Consider the following 15955-nt stretch of genomic DNA (forward strand, 5'->3'; position numbering starts at 1 on the left):
CCTCTGAAAACTATGTTGCTGTCCATAATGAAGCCAGCCAAGTGGGGATGCCACCCATGGCCTGCAGCAAGAGACTAAGCAGGGGCTGATGACCCTCATGATGTCTGGTGACAAAGGAATCCCTGCTTTCCCTGAATCAGACAACCTTTTCAAAGGGTAAGGACAGTTGATACAGTACATCAAGATCTGAGGTATAAGCTCTCCCTAAAGTTCCCCAGCGGCTACCCTGACAATGCATCCACAGTGAAGTTCCTCATGCCCTGCTACCATCCCAATGTGGACACCCAGGGTAACATCTTTCTGGATATCCTCAAGGATGAGTGTTCTGCCCTATAATGTCAGGACCATCCTGCTCTCCATCTACAGCCTGCTAGGAGAACCTAGTATCAATAGTCCTTTCAACACACATGCTGCAGAGCTCTCAGAAAAACCTCACAGCTTTTAACAAATACCTGCAAGGAACCTACTCAAAGCAGGTCTCCGGCCAGAAGCCCTGACCCAGACTGTCCAGCCTCTCCTGTGTTGTCTTTATTTTTTCCTTAGATAGACTTTTGGTTGATTTCTATATAGGATTCTTATCTTGAGCTGTGGTGTTATTTTTGCTGTTTCTGTTTTAAATTAAGTATCTGGTTGAACCCTTGCAATGTAAATTACACAAATAATGTCTTGGCTATTTTTGTAAGAACAAAATAATAATATATGTTTGGCAGTTAGGTTAGAAACATAGATAATATGTATCTAAAGGCTCTAGCACTGTGCCTGGCATAGAGTTGGTACCAAACAAATGGCATTATTATTACTCTAATAATTCCTTCTGGAGGAATTACAGTTCTAAGATACTACTCATCCTTTAGTTTTTAATGTCTAGGATTTTAGATAATTTATTCAAAACGGGTTTTAAAAAGGAAAAAACTGCAGGTCATTAAGCGCCTCTGAAGAAAGGACAAATAGAAATCAAGGGTCAAGTGAATGCTCATAAGAAATCCACCTTTGTTGTACTTTGTAAGTCAAATGTAGGCTAGCATGTTTTATCTCAGTGGTGGTTGTTATCTTTTTCATGTATATATCATAGCTCACATTTAGCAGTCACACACAAGCCTGCACTTACCAGTCTGGACAGGATTTACTACTTGCTGAGGTTGGAAACAAAAGTTTGTATCTTCTGGCCAGTTCTGGCTATTCTGATACTCCTGGTAGGCTATTTTCTCTTCAAAGAATTCAGTTGGAGACCCTTAAGACAGAGACAAAAACAAATTACCATTGTTTTCTCCTGCACAAAAGTTGACTTTCTACAAAGTGCTACAACTAGTACAATATAACAATCACACCTAGCTACTGCCTTTTATGAAAACTTTTTTTTTTATGACAGAAGGAAGTAAAGTAATGGAAGAATATGTTATTAAACCAGGTAAGGTGGCATTCATCTGTTATCCCAACTATGGCTAGGAGGATATCATGGTACAAGCTGGCCTGGACAAAAGTGAGAACCTATTTCCAAAATAACCAGAGTAAAAAGGGCTGGAGTCAAAATTAATGAACCAATAAAGAAATGGGCAAGTGAACTAAACAGAACTTTCTCAAAAGAAGAAATTCAAATGGCCAGAAAAACACATGAAAAAATGCTCACTATCCCTAGCAATAAAGGAAATGCAAATTAAAACCACATTAAGATTCCACCTCACCCCTGTTAGAATAGCCATCATCAGCAACACCAACAACAACAGGTGTTGGCGAGGATTCGGGGGAAAAAGGAACCCTCATACACTGTTGGTGGGAATGTAAACTAGTACAACCACTCTGGAAAAAAATTTGGAGGCTACTTAAAAAGCTGGACATCGATCTACCATTTCCTCCAGCAATACCACTCTTGGGGATATACCCAAAAGACTGTGACACAGGTTACCCCAGAGGCACCTGCACACCCATATTTATTGTGGCACTATTCACAATAGCCAAGTTATGGAAACAGCCAAGATGCCCCAGCACTGATGAATAGATTAAGAAAATGTGGTATCTATACACAATGGAATTTTATGCAGCCATGAAGAAGAACGAAATGTTATCATTCACTGGTAAATGGATGGAATTGGAGAACATCATTCTGAGTGAGGTTAGCCTGGCCCAAAAGACCAGAAATCGTATGTTCTCCCTCATATGTGGACATTAGATCAAGGGTAAACGCAACAATGGGATTGGACTTTGAGAACATGATAAAAGCGAGAGCACACAAGGGAGGGGTGAGGATCGGTAAGACACCTAAAAAATTAGCTAGCATTTGCTGCCCTTAACGCAGAGAAACTAAAGCAGATACCTTAAAAGCAACTGAGGCCAATAGGAAAAGGGGACCAGGAACTAGAGAAAAGGTTAGATCAAAAAGAATTAACCTAGAAGGTAACACACATGCACAGGAAATCAATGTGAGTCAATGCCCTGTATAGCTACCCTTATCTCAACCAGCAAAAACCCTTGTTCCTTCCTATTATTGCTTATACTCTCTCTACAACAAAATTAGAAATAAGGACAAAATAGTTTCTGCTGGGTATTGAGGGGGTGGGGGGGAGAGGGAGGGGGTGGAGTGGGTGGTAAGGGAGGGTGTGGGGGCGGGGGGGGGGGGAATGACCCAAGCCTTGTATGCACATATGAATAATAAAAGAAAAAAAGAAGGTCTGGAGTCATGGCTCAAGTAGTGAAGCAACTGCCTGACAAGCCCAGAGTTCAAACTCTAGTACAGCCCCAAAAATTAAAAAAGCCAGGCCTTGCTTTTGTAAATTGTGGCATACACCTATAATCCTACCACTTGGGAAGCTGAGGCAAGAGGATCTTGAGTTCAAGGCCACCTTGGTCCACATAGCAAGGCCCTATCTCAAACAAAACAAAACAAAACAAAACCAACCAAACAAACAAATGACAAAAAAAAAAAAAAAAGCTAGACATTCCATTTTAGGACAGGAAGACACAGTACTTTTTTTAGAAGGCAATTTTCAAACTGACCAGTAGATTCAAGGCAATTAAAATAGAAATCAACAAATTCATTCCATAATTTGCATAAAAATTTTAAAATACAATAGTCAAAACAAATTTGAGAAAAACAAAGTTAGAGGACTCATATTAGCTGATTTAAAAAGTTACTGTAAGTGTATCAACTCACTGTGGTATTGATCACATACTTAGATAAATGGAATAGAAAACCAGAAAGAAACCTAGGTAGTTATGATTAACTGGTTTTCAACAAGGTGCCAACATAATTAAACAGTGAAAGGAGATTTTCAACAAATAATACAGAATGATCAGACCTTTAACTTATACTGTATGTAAAAGTTAACTCCAAATAGATCAGAGTCCTAAATATAAGATTTAAATTTTAAAAAAAATTGTAAAATACAACAGGAGAAAATCTCTGAGACCTCTGAATTAGGTAAAGATTTCTTGAGCTTCTCATTAAAAACACTACTCAGAATAAAAACTAGGTAATTTGGACATCATCAAAATTTAAAATTTTCATTTTTCAAAGATACTAGTCACTAAGAAAATGAAACAAAGAGGACACAGACTTGGAGAAAATACCTGCAAATCATAAATCTAATAAAAAAGACTTGTAGTAGAAGAGGTTAAAACCTCTTACAGTTATAACTCAATTTAAAAATGGGCAAAATATTTCAATAGATAGTTCACCAAAAATATACAATGGGCAATATCTACATAAAAGAGGCGGTCATTAAGTCTCAGGACAATGTAAATTAAATTATAATCAGGTGCCACTACATCATCATTAAAATGTCTGTAATTAGCTAGGGTGTAACTCAATGGCAGAGCTCTTGCCAAACAGGTCCAAGGCTCTGGGTTCAATACCCAACACCAGAAAAAAAAAAATCTTTAATCACTAAGACTGGTAATAGGGGCTGGTAGAGTGGCTGAAGTGACAGAGCACCTGCCTAGCAAGCACGGGTCCCTGAACTCAAACTCCAATACTGCTAAAATAAATAAATGGATAAATAATAAATGAGTGAGTAAATAAGTAAATAAATAAGACTGATAATATCAGAAGTTTGTAAGGAAGTGGAAAAACTTGGAATTTCCTACATTCATGAGAATATAAAATGGTACAGCAAATTTGGAAGACAGTTTGACCATTTCCTTTTTGTTAAAAACAAATTTACTGAGGAATAATTCACACCATAAAATTCACCCCTTTAAAATGTACAATTCAGTGGGTTTTGGTATATTCACAAAGCTATATGCAAACCATGACTAACATCTCATTTTGGAACATTTTATTTGCCATAAGCCTTCCTATTCCCCATTTCTCCACAGGCTCTGGCAACCACTAACTTACTTTTGGTTTTTATGGATTTGTCTGTTTTTGATATTTCTTATTAGAAATGTATTGCTCTATGTGTTTGGGATTTTTTTTGTTTTGTTTTTTGTGTGATAAGCTTCTTTCATTTTGCTTGTTATTTTCCAGGTTCTGCCTCATTCTTTTTTTTTATTTTTGGAGGGGGGTGGTTTGAACTCAGTGCCTTGTGCTTGGTAGGCAAGCATTCTACCACTTGAGACATACCTCCAACCCTTTTTGACTTAATTATTTTTCAGATAGGGACTCGCGTGTGATAATGTAGTCCTCTGGATCTTGGTTTGCCAATCAGCTGGGATGCAGGGCCTTCATTCTTTTTTATGGCCAAGTAATATTCTTTTGTATAAATATACTCGTTCCCACTTTTTGGCTAGTATGAATAATGTTAGGAACTTTCAAGTTTTTATGTGGACGTGTATTGTAAATACATAGGAGTAGAACTTCTGGGAAATATAATTCTTTGTGTAACATTCTGAGGAACTGTTAATAGTTTTCATAAAATGCTATTGAATTTACAAACCCAACAACAATGCATAGGGGCTCTACTTTCTCCATATCTTCAGCAATACCTGTCATTCATCCATTCATTCATTCTTGGCAGTTCTGGGGTTTGAAATCAGACCCTTATGCTTGCTAGGCAGCCACTCTTACCATTTGAGCCACTCTACCAGCCCAATACTACTTCTTCTTCTTGTGGTACTGAGGTTCACCTATTATCTTTTTTGTTTTTTGTTGTTCTACTTTATTTTGGCAAAATGGGGGGTTGAACTCAGGGCCTTATTATGCTTGTTAGGCAGGTGCTCTATTATCTTTGTTATTTTAGCCTAGATGCTAGATGTTGATGTGAAGTATTACCTCCTTAGGTTTTATTAAGCATCTTTTAAAACACATTTTATTTATTTTAACTGTATAAAATAATGGGTTTCATTGACATTTTCATATATGCATAAAACAGACTTTGATCATATTCACCCCATTACCCTCTTTGTCTTCTCCCCCTTTTCTCTGCCCTTATAGTCCCTTCTTTCAATTTTATGTCATCTTCTCCTCCTAGATTCCACATGAGAGAAAACGTGATACTTATCCATAAATGGCTTATTTCCTTTATCATTATTATCTCCAGTTCTTTGCATTTTCTTGCAAACAGGATTTTCTTCTTTATGGCTGAATAATATTGTATTGGGTAGATCAACCACATTTTATCTAAGCATTCATTGATGGGTACCTACACTGATTGCAGAACTTGGACATTGTGAATAGCACCATAGTGAACATAGGTATGCTGGTATCTCTACTGTAAGTTAACTTTAAATAAGCATCTTTTCATGTGTTTACTAGTCATTTGTATGCTTTATTACACTCTTCACCTATTTTTAATTAGGCTATTTTGTTGTTATTAAAATAACAGTATTCCCTTTTCCCATCTTTCAAGATGACAGGTGAAAAAGCTGAGAAGTCAGACACTAAGGAAAAGAAACATAAAGCCAAAAAGACTGCTGGCAATGGCAAGGTTCAGAAGAGTACCCCTAAAGCTAAAAGGTCTAAGAAAAGGAAGCCCCACTACAGCTAAACCCAATCCTAGGTTAGAGAAATCGACAGATACTTCGTATCTACTATGTATTCCAGGAAGACAATGTACAAGAGGAAGTATTCCACTGCTAAATCCATGGTTGAAAAGAAAAAAGATTGTGGTGACAAGATGGCGGTACCTGAGTAGATAAGCTTTGCAAAATGCCTAGATATTATCCCAGTGAAGACGGGTCAAGGAAGCTGTTGCACCACGGCAATAAAAGCTTTCAGGGAGCATGTGAAAAGCTGCACTCTGGGAACCATCCTGATCATCCTCACTAGGTGCCACACAAGGAAGAGAGTGGGTTTCCTGAAGCAGCTAAGCAGTGGCTTGCTGCTTGTAACTGAACTTCTTTCCCTCAATTGAGTTCCTCTGTGTAGAATACACCAGAAATTTGTCAATGCCACTTCCACAAAAATTACTATAGGCAATGTGAAAATCCCTAAACACCTCAACTAATACTTCAAGACGAAGCTGAAGAAGCTCAAGACACCAAGCAGGTGAAATCTTTGACATGGAGAAAGAAAAATATAAGCAATGCAAGGATGATCAGAAAGCTGTGGACTCACAAATTTTACCAAATTTCAAAGCTATTCCCCAGCTCCAAGGCGACATGTGGTCTGTCTTTGCCCTAACAAATGGTATTTATCTACAAACTAGTGTTCTAGACTTCTTACCAAGAACCTAAATAACTGGTAGATGAGAAAAAAAAAAAAAAGAATATTCCCTTGCTCTCTCCTTTCCTTCTTTCCTTTGGCAATAATGGAGATTGAACTCAGGGCCTAGCATAAGCTAGAAAACTGCTCTACCACCTGAACTGCTCTACCAGATCAAGATTCACTTTCTTGATGGTGTCTATGTTGTAAGGAAGTTTTCAACTTATATTTAGTACAGTTTATCTACTTTTCTTTTGTTATGCTTTTGGTGTCATATCTAAGAAAACACTGGGTAATCCAAATTCACAAAAATTTATGTCTATGCTTTCTTCTAAAAGTTTTATTTTACTTCTTGCTTTTAGGCTGGTGATACATTTTGAGTTAATTTTTTAACAGGGTGTCAGTTGTCCCAGCAACATTTATTTTTTTTTTACATTTAACTGTTCATTTTAATGAACAAATTAAATTGTTCAACATAATGTGTTTGGTAATGTGCCTCTAACAGACAAGGATTATTTTTTAGTATAACCACAATTTCATTATCACATCCAACACAACTAACACTTTCATACATAATCTAATATCCACACTGTTCATATTGTCCTCATCATCTTGAAATGTTTTTTTACATTTGAATTTTTTTTATTGTTTTATTATTCTTATGTGCATACGAGGCTTGGGTTATTTCTCCCCCTTGCCCCCACCCCCTCCCTTACCACCCACTCTCTCTCCCCCCAACCCCCTCAATACCCAGCATAAACTATTTTGCCCTTATCTCTAATTTTGTTGAAGAGAGAGTATAGGCAATAATAGGAAGGAACAAGTGTTCCTGGTTGAGATAAGGATAGCTGTACAGGGAGTTGACACATTAATTTCCTGTGCGTGTGTGTTACCTTCTAGGTTAATTCTTTTTGATCTAACCTTTTCTCTAGTTCCTATCCCCTTTTCCTGTTGGCCTCAGTTCCCAGTAACATTTATTGAAAAGACTATTCTTCCCTTGTTGTTCTGGCACTCTTGTTCAAAAATGTAAGCTTTATCTTTTTGACTTTGACAGTTACTTCTTTTTTAATGAATAAGTTCAGTATTTATTTGTTTCTTACTCTGCTGCAAAGATGATACTTAACTGTATAAAAATAGCATAAGCAAATAACAGTATATTGTAAAATTAAGATAATATTGTTCTTTTTCTTTTTTTTTTTGTACAACTGGGGTTTGGGGTTGGAACTCAAGGCTTCAGGTTTGCAAAGCAAGCACTCTTACCACTTGAGCCCCACACCTCTAGTCCATTTTGCTCTAGTTATTTTGGAGATGGGATCTACCAAACTATTTGCCTGGGCTGCCCTCAAACTACAATCCTCTCCATCTCAGCCTCCCAAGTAGCTAGGATTATAGGCACGAGCCACTGGTGGCCGGCTAGTATTGTTCTTCAACTTACACTTTCCTCCATTCCCAGTTATTTCCAGTGGGAAGGTCATTGGGTATTTTGGCCCAAATCCAGGGATGGATAGAAGCAAGTTACAGTATTATACATAGCTAATGACAACAGTAATAATTAAATCCTTGAAATATATAATTTTTTTGGGTAGTACTCTGGGTTGAATGCAGGACCTTGTGCTTACTAGACAGGCCTTCTACCACTTGAGCTACCCCATCAGGAAAAAATTTATCATTTTTATAACTAGTTTTTCACCATGGATAATTTCATGAACTCTGAGCACCACAACCTAGTCTAAAAATCACTAAGGTATTGCAAAAAAGATGAATATTCACTAGGAAGTTATAGGTATCTTCTGAAATGTTGAAAATAGTTTCTTTTCTATCAGTGTTGCTAAATTTTGTTATTTTAAGTCTTCTATCCACTACCAAATTAAGACAACAATGCTGGAGTAAGTTACTTCCCACTAGTTTATTTGGGCATTCCCATTCTCACTCCTCAATAGATTTTACATAGATTTTTCTCTTACACTTCTTCATTCATTAGTTCATCTAGTTCTGAAGGGTTACTCAGTATCATCTTCATCAGCCAACCATCTTCCAAACAAGATTTGTTGACAAGCTCTGGATTTCGTACAAATACTTCATTAATTTCAGTTACTTCCCCTAATAAATTTCACTGGCAGTGTACTTTTCAAAGCAACAAACTCAACTTGTTTCAATTTTGTTCCAACTTCAGGCAGATTAAACAGTATCTCAAACTTTGCTGCGCAAAACTGCTGATTCCAAGTATACCAATTCCATTTTCTGTTATTATCCATTCATATTTCTCTGTGAATTAACTCACTGAGAGCAGAGCAGAACCCATGCCCACGATTCAGGCAGCACCTGCTCTCAACTGCCCAGACTCCAGTAGGCAAGGCTCCATGGGCACCAGGGCAGGGTGTAGGCAGCAGATCCCAGCCCACACTTTCCTCCCAGTTTCTTAAAATGTTAAATGTAGCATACCATATAACCTAGCAGTTTCACATTAGGTGTTTGTCCGAGAAAAATAAAAGCACATAAGTATATAAAGATTAATACATGAATAATCACAGCAGCATTATGCCTACTAGCTAAAAAGTACAGTATTATCTGCAAATGGAAATGAAATGCTGATAACTACAACATGGATGAACCTCAAAACTATTGTGCTAAATGAGGAAAGCAAGACAGAAAAGTTTGGGTTTGTTTCATTCCATTCATATGGTTTATAAAAGAGAAACCCTATGAAGCAGATCAGTGGTTTCTTGAGGCTATTGATTGTAATGGCAAGTGACTTTGTAAAGAGATCGAAAGAATTTGGGGGGTAATAAAAAAGAAAGTTCTAAAGTATATTATGGTCAGGTGTTGGCTACTCATGCCTGTAATCCTAGCTACTCAAGTTCAAGGCAGCCCAAGCAAATAGTTCTTGAGACCCTACCTTAAAAAATACTCAACATGAAAAGAAGCTGGGAGAGTGGCTCAAGTTGTAGAATGCCCGCCTAGAAGCCCTGAGTTCAAAACCCAATACCATAAAAAAAAAAAACCCCAAAGATTACGACTGCCAGGCACAGATGGCTCACACCTGTAAACATGAGAGGCTGAGATTGGGAGGGCCGAGGTTTGAGATCAGCTGGAGCAAATAGTTCTCAAGGCCCCATCTCCAAAGTAACCAGAGCAAAACAGATTGGATGGGTGGCTCAAGCAGTAGAGTGCCTGCTTTGCAAACGTAAAACCAAGTTCTAACTCTAATTCCACCAAAAAGAAAAAAAAGCTTATGGCTGGAGGCATGGCTCAAGTGGTAGAGCACCTGCCTAGCCAAGTGTGAAGCCCTGAGTTCAAACCCCAGGACGTACGTATGTGTACACACACACACACACACACACACACACACACACGGCTTATGGTGATGACTATACAGCTCTGTAAATTTATAAAAAATAATAAAATTTACCCCTACTCTTATGATGGGTGAATTTTAAATTTTATGGTATGGAAATTACCAGAGTAGTTTTTTTGGACTCTAAATTTCAAGTTGCTTTCAGTATACACTTTCATATTTATAAATATTTGAAGAGGATGAAAAGAGTGTAGAAGGGGACTGGAGGTGTGGCACAGTACCTGCCTAGCAAATGCCAGGCCCCAAGTTCAACCAGTACTGCAAAAAAAACAAAACTTTAAAACCACAGTGTGGAAGGCAGGTGATAAAAGAAGCTTGGCAGATATGGCTCAAGTGGCAGAGTACTTGCCTAGTAACCATGGGCCCCTGCATTCAAAACTCCAGTACTTACCAGGTGCCAGTGGCTACCTGACAGAGATTGGGAGGACCTAGGTTCAAAGCTCAGGCAAGTAGTTTGCAGAGACCCTATCTCAAAAATACCCAACACAGAAAAGGGCTGCTGGAGTGGCTCAAGGGGCAGAGCATCTGCTGAGCAAGCATGAGGCCCTAAGGGAAGTTTTGAGAGACTGACTTACTATAGTAATAACATTTTTTAGTTTCTCTACTGCCTTTCTGCTGGGAAAACAGATTGGAACTTAAAAGAAGATATACCTGCGAGGTAGAGAAGGTTCAGTCACAGAAAACTTAACAAATCCAACTACTACTAACTTCAGGGCAAAATTCAAGTGAAGTGGCAGGACTGTCAACTCATCAGGCTGGCTCTAGGTAAGATTTTCTACATGAAGTTTGCAACTTCACGTTTCACAGAATCATTTAAATCTGATTTCACCTACATGAACTGGCTTAGAGAAGAGGAATAAAACAAAATATTTTTTCCCCAATTTTGAATCCCTTGGAACATCTCCAGAGATGATCTTAGGTGTTGAGGCAGGCTAGCAACAGGGAAAATAACTTACCATGGGACTCCTTTCTCTTAAGGAAACAGATATCCCCATGCTAGTCTTTTTTTTTTTTTTTTAACTACTCCCCCAGTACTACCCTGAGCAATAAGTTCCCTCAAATTTGTAAATACCCTGGTAATTAGAAATATCTTTGCAAGATAGTGTCCAAAGGGGCACCTCTAAGCTGGGTCTGCCTAGTAAAAGGGAGGTCTGCCCCCAATTTAACCTCTCAGGCAAAGTCCTCTACAACCTTATGAATACTGGACATTGTTGGCACCGCATACATAAAATTAAAGGCCTGGAAATTGGCATAAGTACTTGTGCAGAATACCCCATGTTATGTGATAAGGCTGTGTAAATTAAACCTGCCAGCCACTCTAGCACCTCCCTAAGAACTGCCCAGATTTTTCTGGCCTTACAATTTATAAATTGGTCTTTAAACAAAGAGATCAAGCCAGTGGCTCACACCTGTAATCCTAGCTATTTGGGGGGGCAGAGATCAGGAGGATCATGGTTCAAAGCCAGCCCAGCAAATAGTTTGTGAGAGCCTATTTCGGAAAGGAAAAAAAAAAAAAAAACCAGGGCTGGTGGAATGACTCAAGCATTAAGAGGGCCTGCCTAGGGAGCATGAATGTTCAAACCCCACTGACACCAAAAAAAAATAAAGAGATCAATGCTTCTGTGCCACCTGGCAAGAGCCCACTGCCTTTTCTCTTACTGTGCTTCCTCCTCCTCTTCCTTTCCTTTTCTCTCAATAAAATTTTGCTACTGTTTTGCAATTTGTATCTTTGTCAAGTTCTCCGTTCAGGTGACACAAGAACTTAGGATCTTCTGAACTAGTGTCTTCTTAGATCATTCAGTCTGGTAACAGTATGTGGATTTTTTTTTCCTATAAATATTTCTACATAAATCTGTGAACTTCAAGTTCAGGCCTACAAAAATGGATTATATTTTAAACTAAAGAAATTGGAATTATTTTATATTTAAAACACCTTTGTTGTTGTTTTTTTTTAAAAAACACCCTTAAAACTTTTGTTACATAAGCAAAATACCTGATCCCTAGAAACTTATCTGTTGAAGGGAGAGTCAACATTGTAAATGACAAAACCCACTGGAGTCCTATGTGGGGGGTGGGGGGGGGGGAAGGAAAGAAGGAAAGGAAAAGAGAAAGAGAGAGAGAGAGGGAGAGAGAGAGAAAGGAGGGAGAGACAGACCTGAGCCAGGTGCCGGTGGCTCAAGGTGTAGGTCGAGTTCAAGCCCCAGTACCACAAAAAAAACACAAAAGTCCTGGTGATGGTTCTTTCTTAGGATTTTCTGAGTGCTACTTTCTGGGCTAAGGATACAAATGAATGTTAAAACTTCAGGGGAGATTAAAAAAATAATGTACCACCAAACTTAACTTAAAACGCAACAAAATTGAGACTTTAAAAGACTCCCCCAAATGCAACTTTGGTGTTCTGAGTCTCTTTTACACTGATTTGAGTTTCTGCAGTTTGTCTAACAGGGAAATTTGGATTCTGTGGGGGTCTTTAAAGGAAATGGATGTTATATACTAAAACAGGAGGCTTAAGGAGATCTGTTGTGATTTGCATAAAAATAAAAGCCTACTTAAGAAAATTCAAACTCAAGCCTGTGGCTTAGTGGGTTGGTTTTTTTTTTTTTTTTTTGGCAGTTTGAACTCAGGTCCTCATGCTTGCTAGGCAGGCACTCTATCACTTGAGCCCGATTTAATTGTTTTTATGTGCCAGTTTTGTATGTCTGTCTGTCTTTTGTTTATGATTGACTTAATAGAGGTTAAAATTCTAAAGGTTGTTGGCAAATTAGAGATTTACTTTTACTTAATCTGTCAAAATAAATCTTTAACAAAATGAGTTCTAAAACAGTACTGGGCAAAGCTTAATTTGCTCCTGGAATTCCAGCTCATCTTATGTGTGCTTAAATTAAATTTTTTTTTTTTGTTGGTGGGGCAGGGGGGAATGCCTAACTTTAAACTTCTTTTTGTATGTGTGTGTGTGTTTTTGTAAAAATCTTCAGACTGGTTCCTAAAGTGCTATTATAATTAAGGTTAATGTGATATTCAAAGTTAACTAAAAAGTAGGTATTAAATACTTGGTACTAACATAAAAAGCTTACTTTAAAATGAAGCTGTCTAAAACTGCCTGACTAGATGAGGACAGGGATATTAATGTTTCATTCTATTGTAATTATAATTCAGATCTCACTCTCTTCAGATATTTGTATCAATTAACAAATGTATTTTTTTAATTTTTTTTTTCTTTGGAAGTACTGGGGGTAGAACTCAGGACCTTATGCTTGCTAGGCAAGTGCTCTATTACTTGATCCACTCCACAAGCCCTTTTTTGTATTGGGTATTTTTGAGATCGCTCACTTTTGTTGCCTGTCATGGCATCGAACCACAATCAGCCTGGGAAAATAGTTCATGAGATCTCATCTCCAAAACAACCAGAGGAAAATGGACTGGAAGTGTGGCTCAAGCGGTAGAGCTCTTTTTCAAACCCCAGTTATACCAAAAATTATTAAAATAAATAAAAATTTAAAGGGCTTCATGATTCTGCTAGTTCCTACTCTTTGGAAAGAATATCTTTTTTGGCAGTACTAGGGTTTGAACTCAGGGCTTCATGCTTAGTAGGCAGGCACTTTATAACTTGAGCCACTATGCCAGCCCAAGAAATAGTTTTTAATCAGAGAAGTAAGTACAATTTCCTCACATCTTCTGGAGAAGAAACATCCAAGAGTGATTTTCAGATGTAGAAGTTTGCTAATTATTGCTTTCCAGAAAGGCACTAAGATCTGATCTCTCAGGAGCCAAGTTCAGACAGCCAGCCTCCAGCTATCAATATTGTTAATAAGCTGGTTTGACAGAGGCTTGCTCCCACATCTTCATTCATGGCTGCCAACCTAGATTTCGTTCTTAAAATTCCACAGCAAAGGCAGGTAAATGCTCCTGCAGGAACAGCATTCAGAATATATGTAGGCATAATAGTAATCTACTCAGCCCCAAGCAAGTAATTTGAAAGAAACCCTATCTTGAAAAATCCATCTAAAAAAGAGCTGCTGAAGTGGCTCAAGGTGAAGGCCAAGTTCAAATCCCAGTACCATAAAAAAGTCTCTGTTTTTCTCTCTCTCTTTTATTTATTTTTTGGCAATATCAGGGATTGAACCTGGGGCCTCACTTGCTAGGCAAGTGATCCATCACTTGAGCTATGCTCTCAGTGCTTTTCTTTCTAATTTTTTGAGATAACTTTTACCTGGCTTGGTCCCAAACTGAGTTCCTCCTGTCTCCACCTCCTGGGTGCTAGAATTACAGACATTCATAAACACAAACAACTAATCTCTCACTTTTAATTTGACTAATATTGATAGATATAACTCATATAAACAACAAAAAAGTTTCCTTTTGATTAACTGTAAAACCAGCATGTTTGTTTCTGGAATGTTCTAGAAGACCACATAATATGCTGCTTTTACCTGTAATACTTTAGTTTCCCTCATTTTAACTGCCCAAGGTTTGCTCATGTTTTTCATGATAACCCCACCAGGACATATTTGCATGTGACAACCCTTTTAAACTCAGTAACTCCTTCCTCAGTGCTACCATCACAGCCTATGCTGCACTTGAATATAAGATATATTATTCATCTATTCTGTGTTGAGCCACTTGAGAAGGATTGGGCCTTGCCATTTAGCATTCCCTGCACCACATCTCTCTCCAGATACCTAGCTGGTGCCTACCAAATGGTTGTTGAGTAAACAATTGTAATTTGGAGGGGAAAATATCACCTGGAGATAAAAACACTGGCTGGTACTCTTGTAGGTTTTACTTATAGATACAATTACTAACTAAAACCATTTTTGTAGTACTTTTTTGTTCCACTGAATTTTATTCATATTTTACTTCTGCTGAATATAAAAATATTTTAACCAGGGTGCAATTTACTTTGTCTAAAAAATATAGCAGTATTACACAATAGAAATTTACAGCCAGGTGCTGGTGGCTTACACCTGTAATCCTACCTACTCAAGAGGCAGAGATCAGAAGGATTGTAGTTCAAAGCCAGCCTGGGCAAATAAAGTTCGTGAGACTCCATCTCCAAAATAACCAGAGCAAAATGGACTGGAGACATGGTTCAAGCAGCTGAGCACCTGCATGAAGCCTGAATTCAAACCCCAGCCTTACTTTAAAAAAAGAAAGAAAGAAAGAAATTTACATTAAACTAAAACAGTTCATCCAAAGACTTAAGTTTGCCTGATTTTTAGAATAGGCTGAGACACTTAAGAATAAAATAGCCAGGTGCAGGTGGCTCACACCCATAAATCCTAACTACTTGGCAGAGATCAGGAGGACCTCAGTTCAAAGCCAGCCCAAACAAGTATTTTGTGAGACCCTATGTCGAAAATGCCCAACACAAAAAAGGACTGGCAGAGTGGCTCAAGTGGTAGAGCACCTGTGTAGGCCTCGCAAGTGTTAGGCCCTGAGTTCAAATCCCAATACCACCACCAAAAAAAAAAAGTAACTATTTTTTTTTTTTCTCTGTGCTCCACCTATTTATCCCTTCCTTTTCTCAAACCCCTGGCAATCACTGATCATTTTACCATCTTACTATCTCTGTACTTTTGCCTTTCCAGAACATTGTATAGTTGGAATCATATAGGATGCAGCCCTTTCAGACTGACTTCTTTCTTTCTTTTATTATTCATATGTGCATACAAGGCTTGGTTCATTTCTCCCCCCTGCCCCCACCACCTCCACCCTCTCCCTCTCCCCCTGATGTGAGGTCACATCAGGATATGGTGGTGCATGCCTGTAATCCCAGCTACTTGGAAGGCAGAGACAAGAGGATCAGGGTTCTAGGCAAACTAGCCAAAAGTTAGGGTGAGATTCTATCTGAAATACAAACTAAAAGCAAAAGGACTTGAGGCAGGGACAGGAATGTGTTATGCAAGTTGTAGGGCACTGAGACCCTGACTTCAATTCCTAGTACTTAAAAAAAAAAAAAATTAGGTCAGAGTAACAGACATAATGAAACAGAATAGTCATACCTGTGACATGAAGTATATCTA

General features: G+C 38.2%; 1 protein-coding gene and 2 pseudogenes across 1 annotated transcript in view; 2 read left to right on the plus strand and 1 right to left on the minus strand.

The window, feature by feature from the left end:
* Positions 1 to 15955, minus strand: part of Map4 (microtubule associated protein 4) — a 167873-nt gene that overhangs the window by 65870 nt on the left and 86048 nt on the right. The window contains 1 exon segment of the mRNA XM_074060345.1: positions 1109 to 1231. Within this exon segment, the coding sequence (XP_073916446.1) occupies positions 1109 to 1231 (123 nt within the window).
* Positions 89 to 497, plus strand: LOC141418632 (ubiquitin-conjugating enzyme E2 C pseudogene; annotated as a pseudogene).
* Positions 5738 to 6609, plus strand: LOC109699207 (large ribosomal subunit protein eL6 pseudogene; annotated as a pseudogene).

The sequence above is a fragment of the Castor canadensis genome, chromosome 17 (assembly GCF_047511655.1).
Source record: "Castor canadensis chromosome 17, mCasCan1.hap1v2, whole genome shotgun sequence".
Lineage (NCBI taxonomy): Eukaryota > Metazoa > Chordata > Mammalia > Rodentia > Castoridae > Castor > Castor canadensis.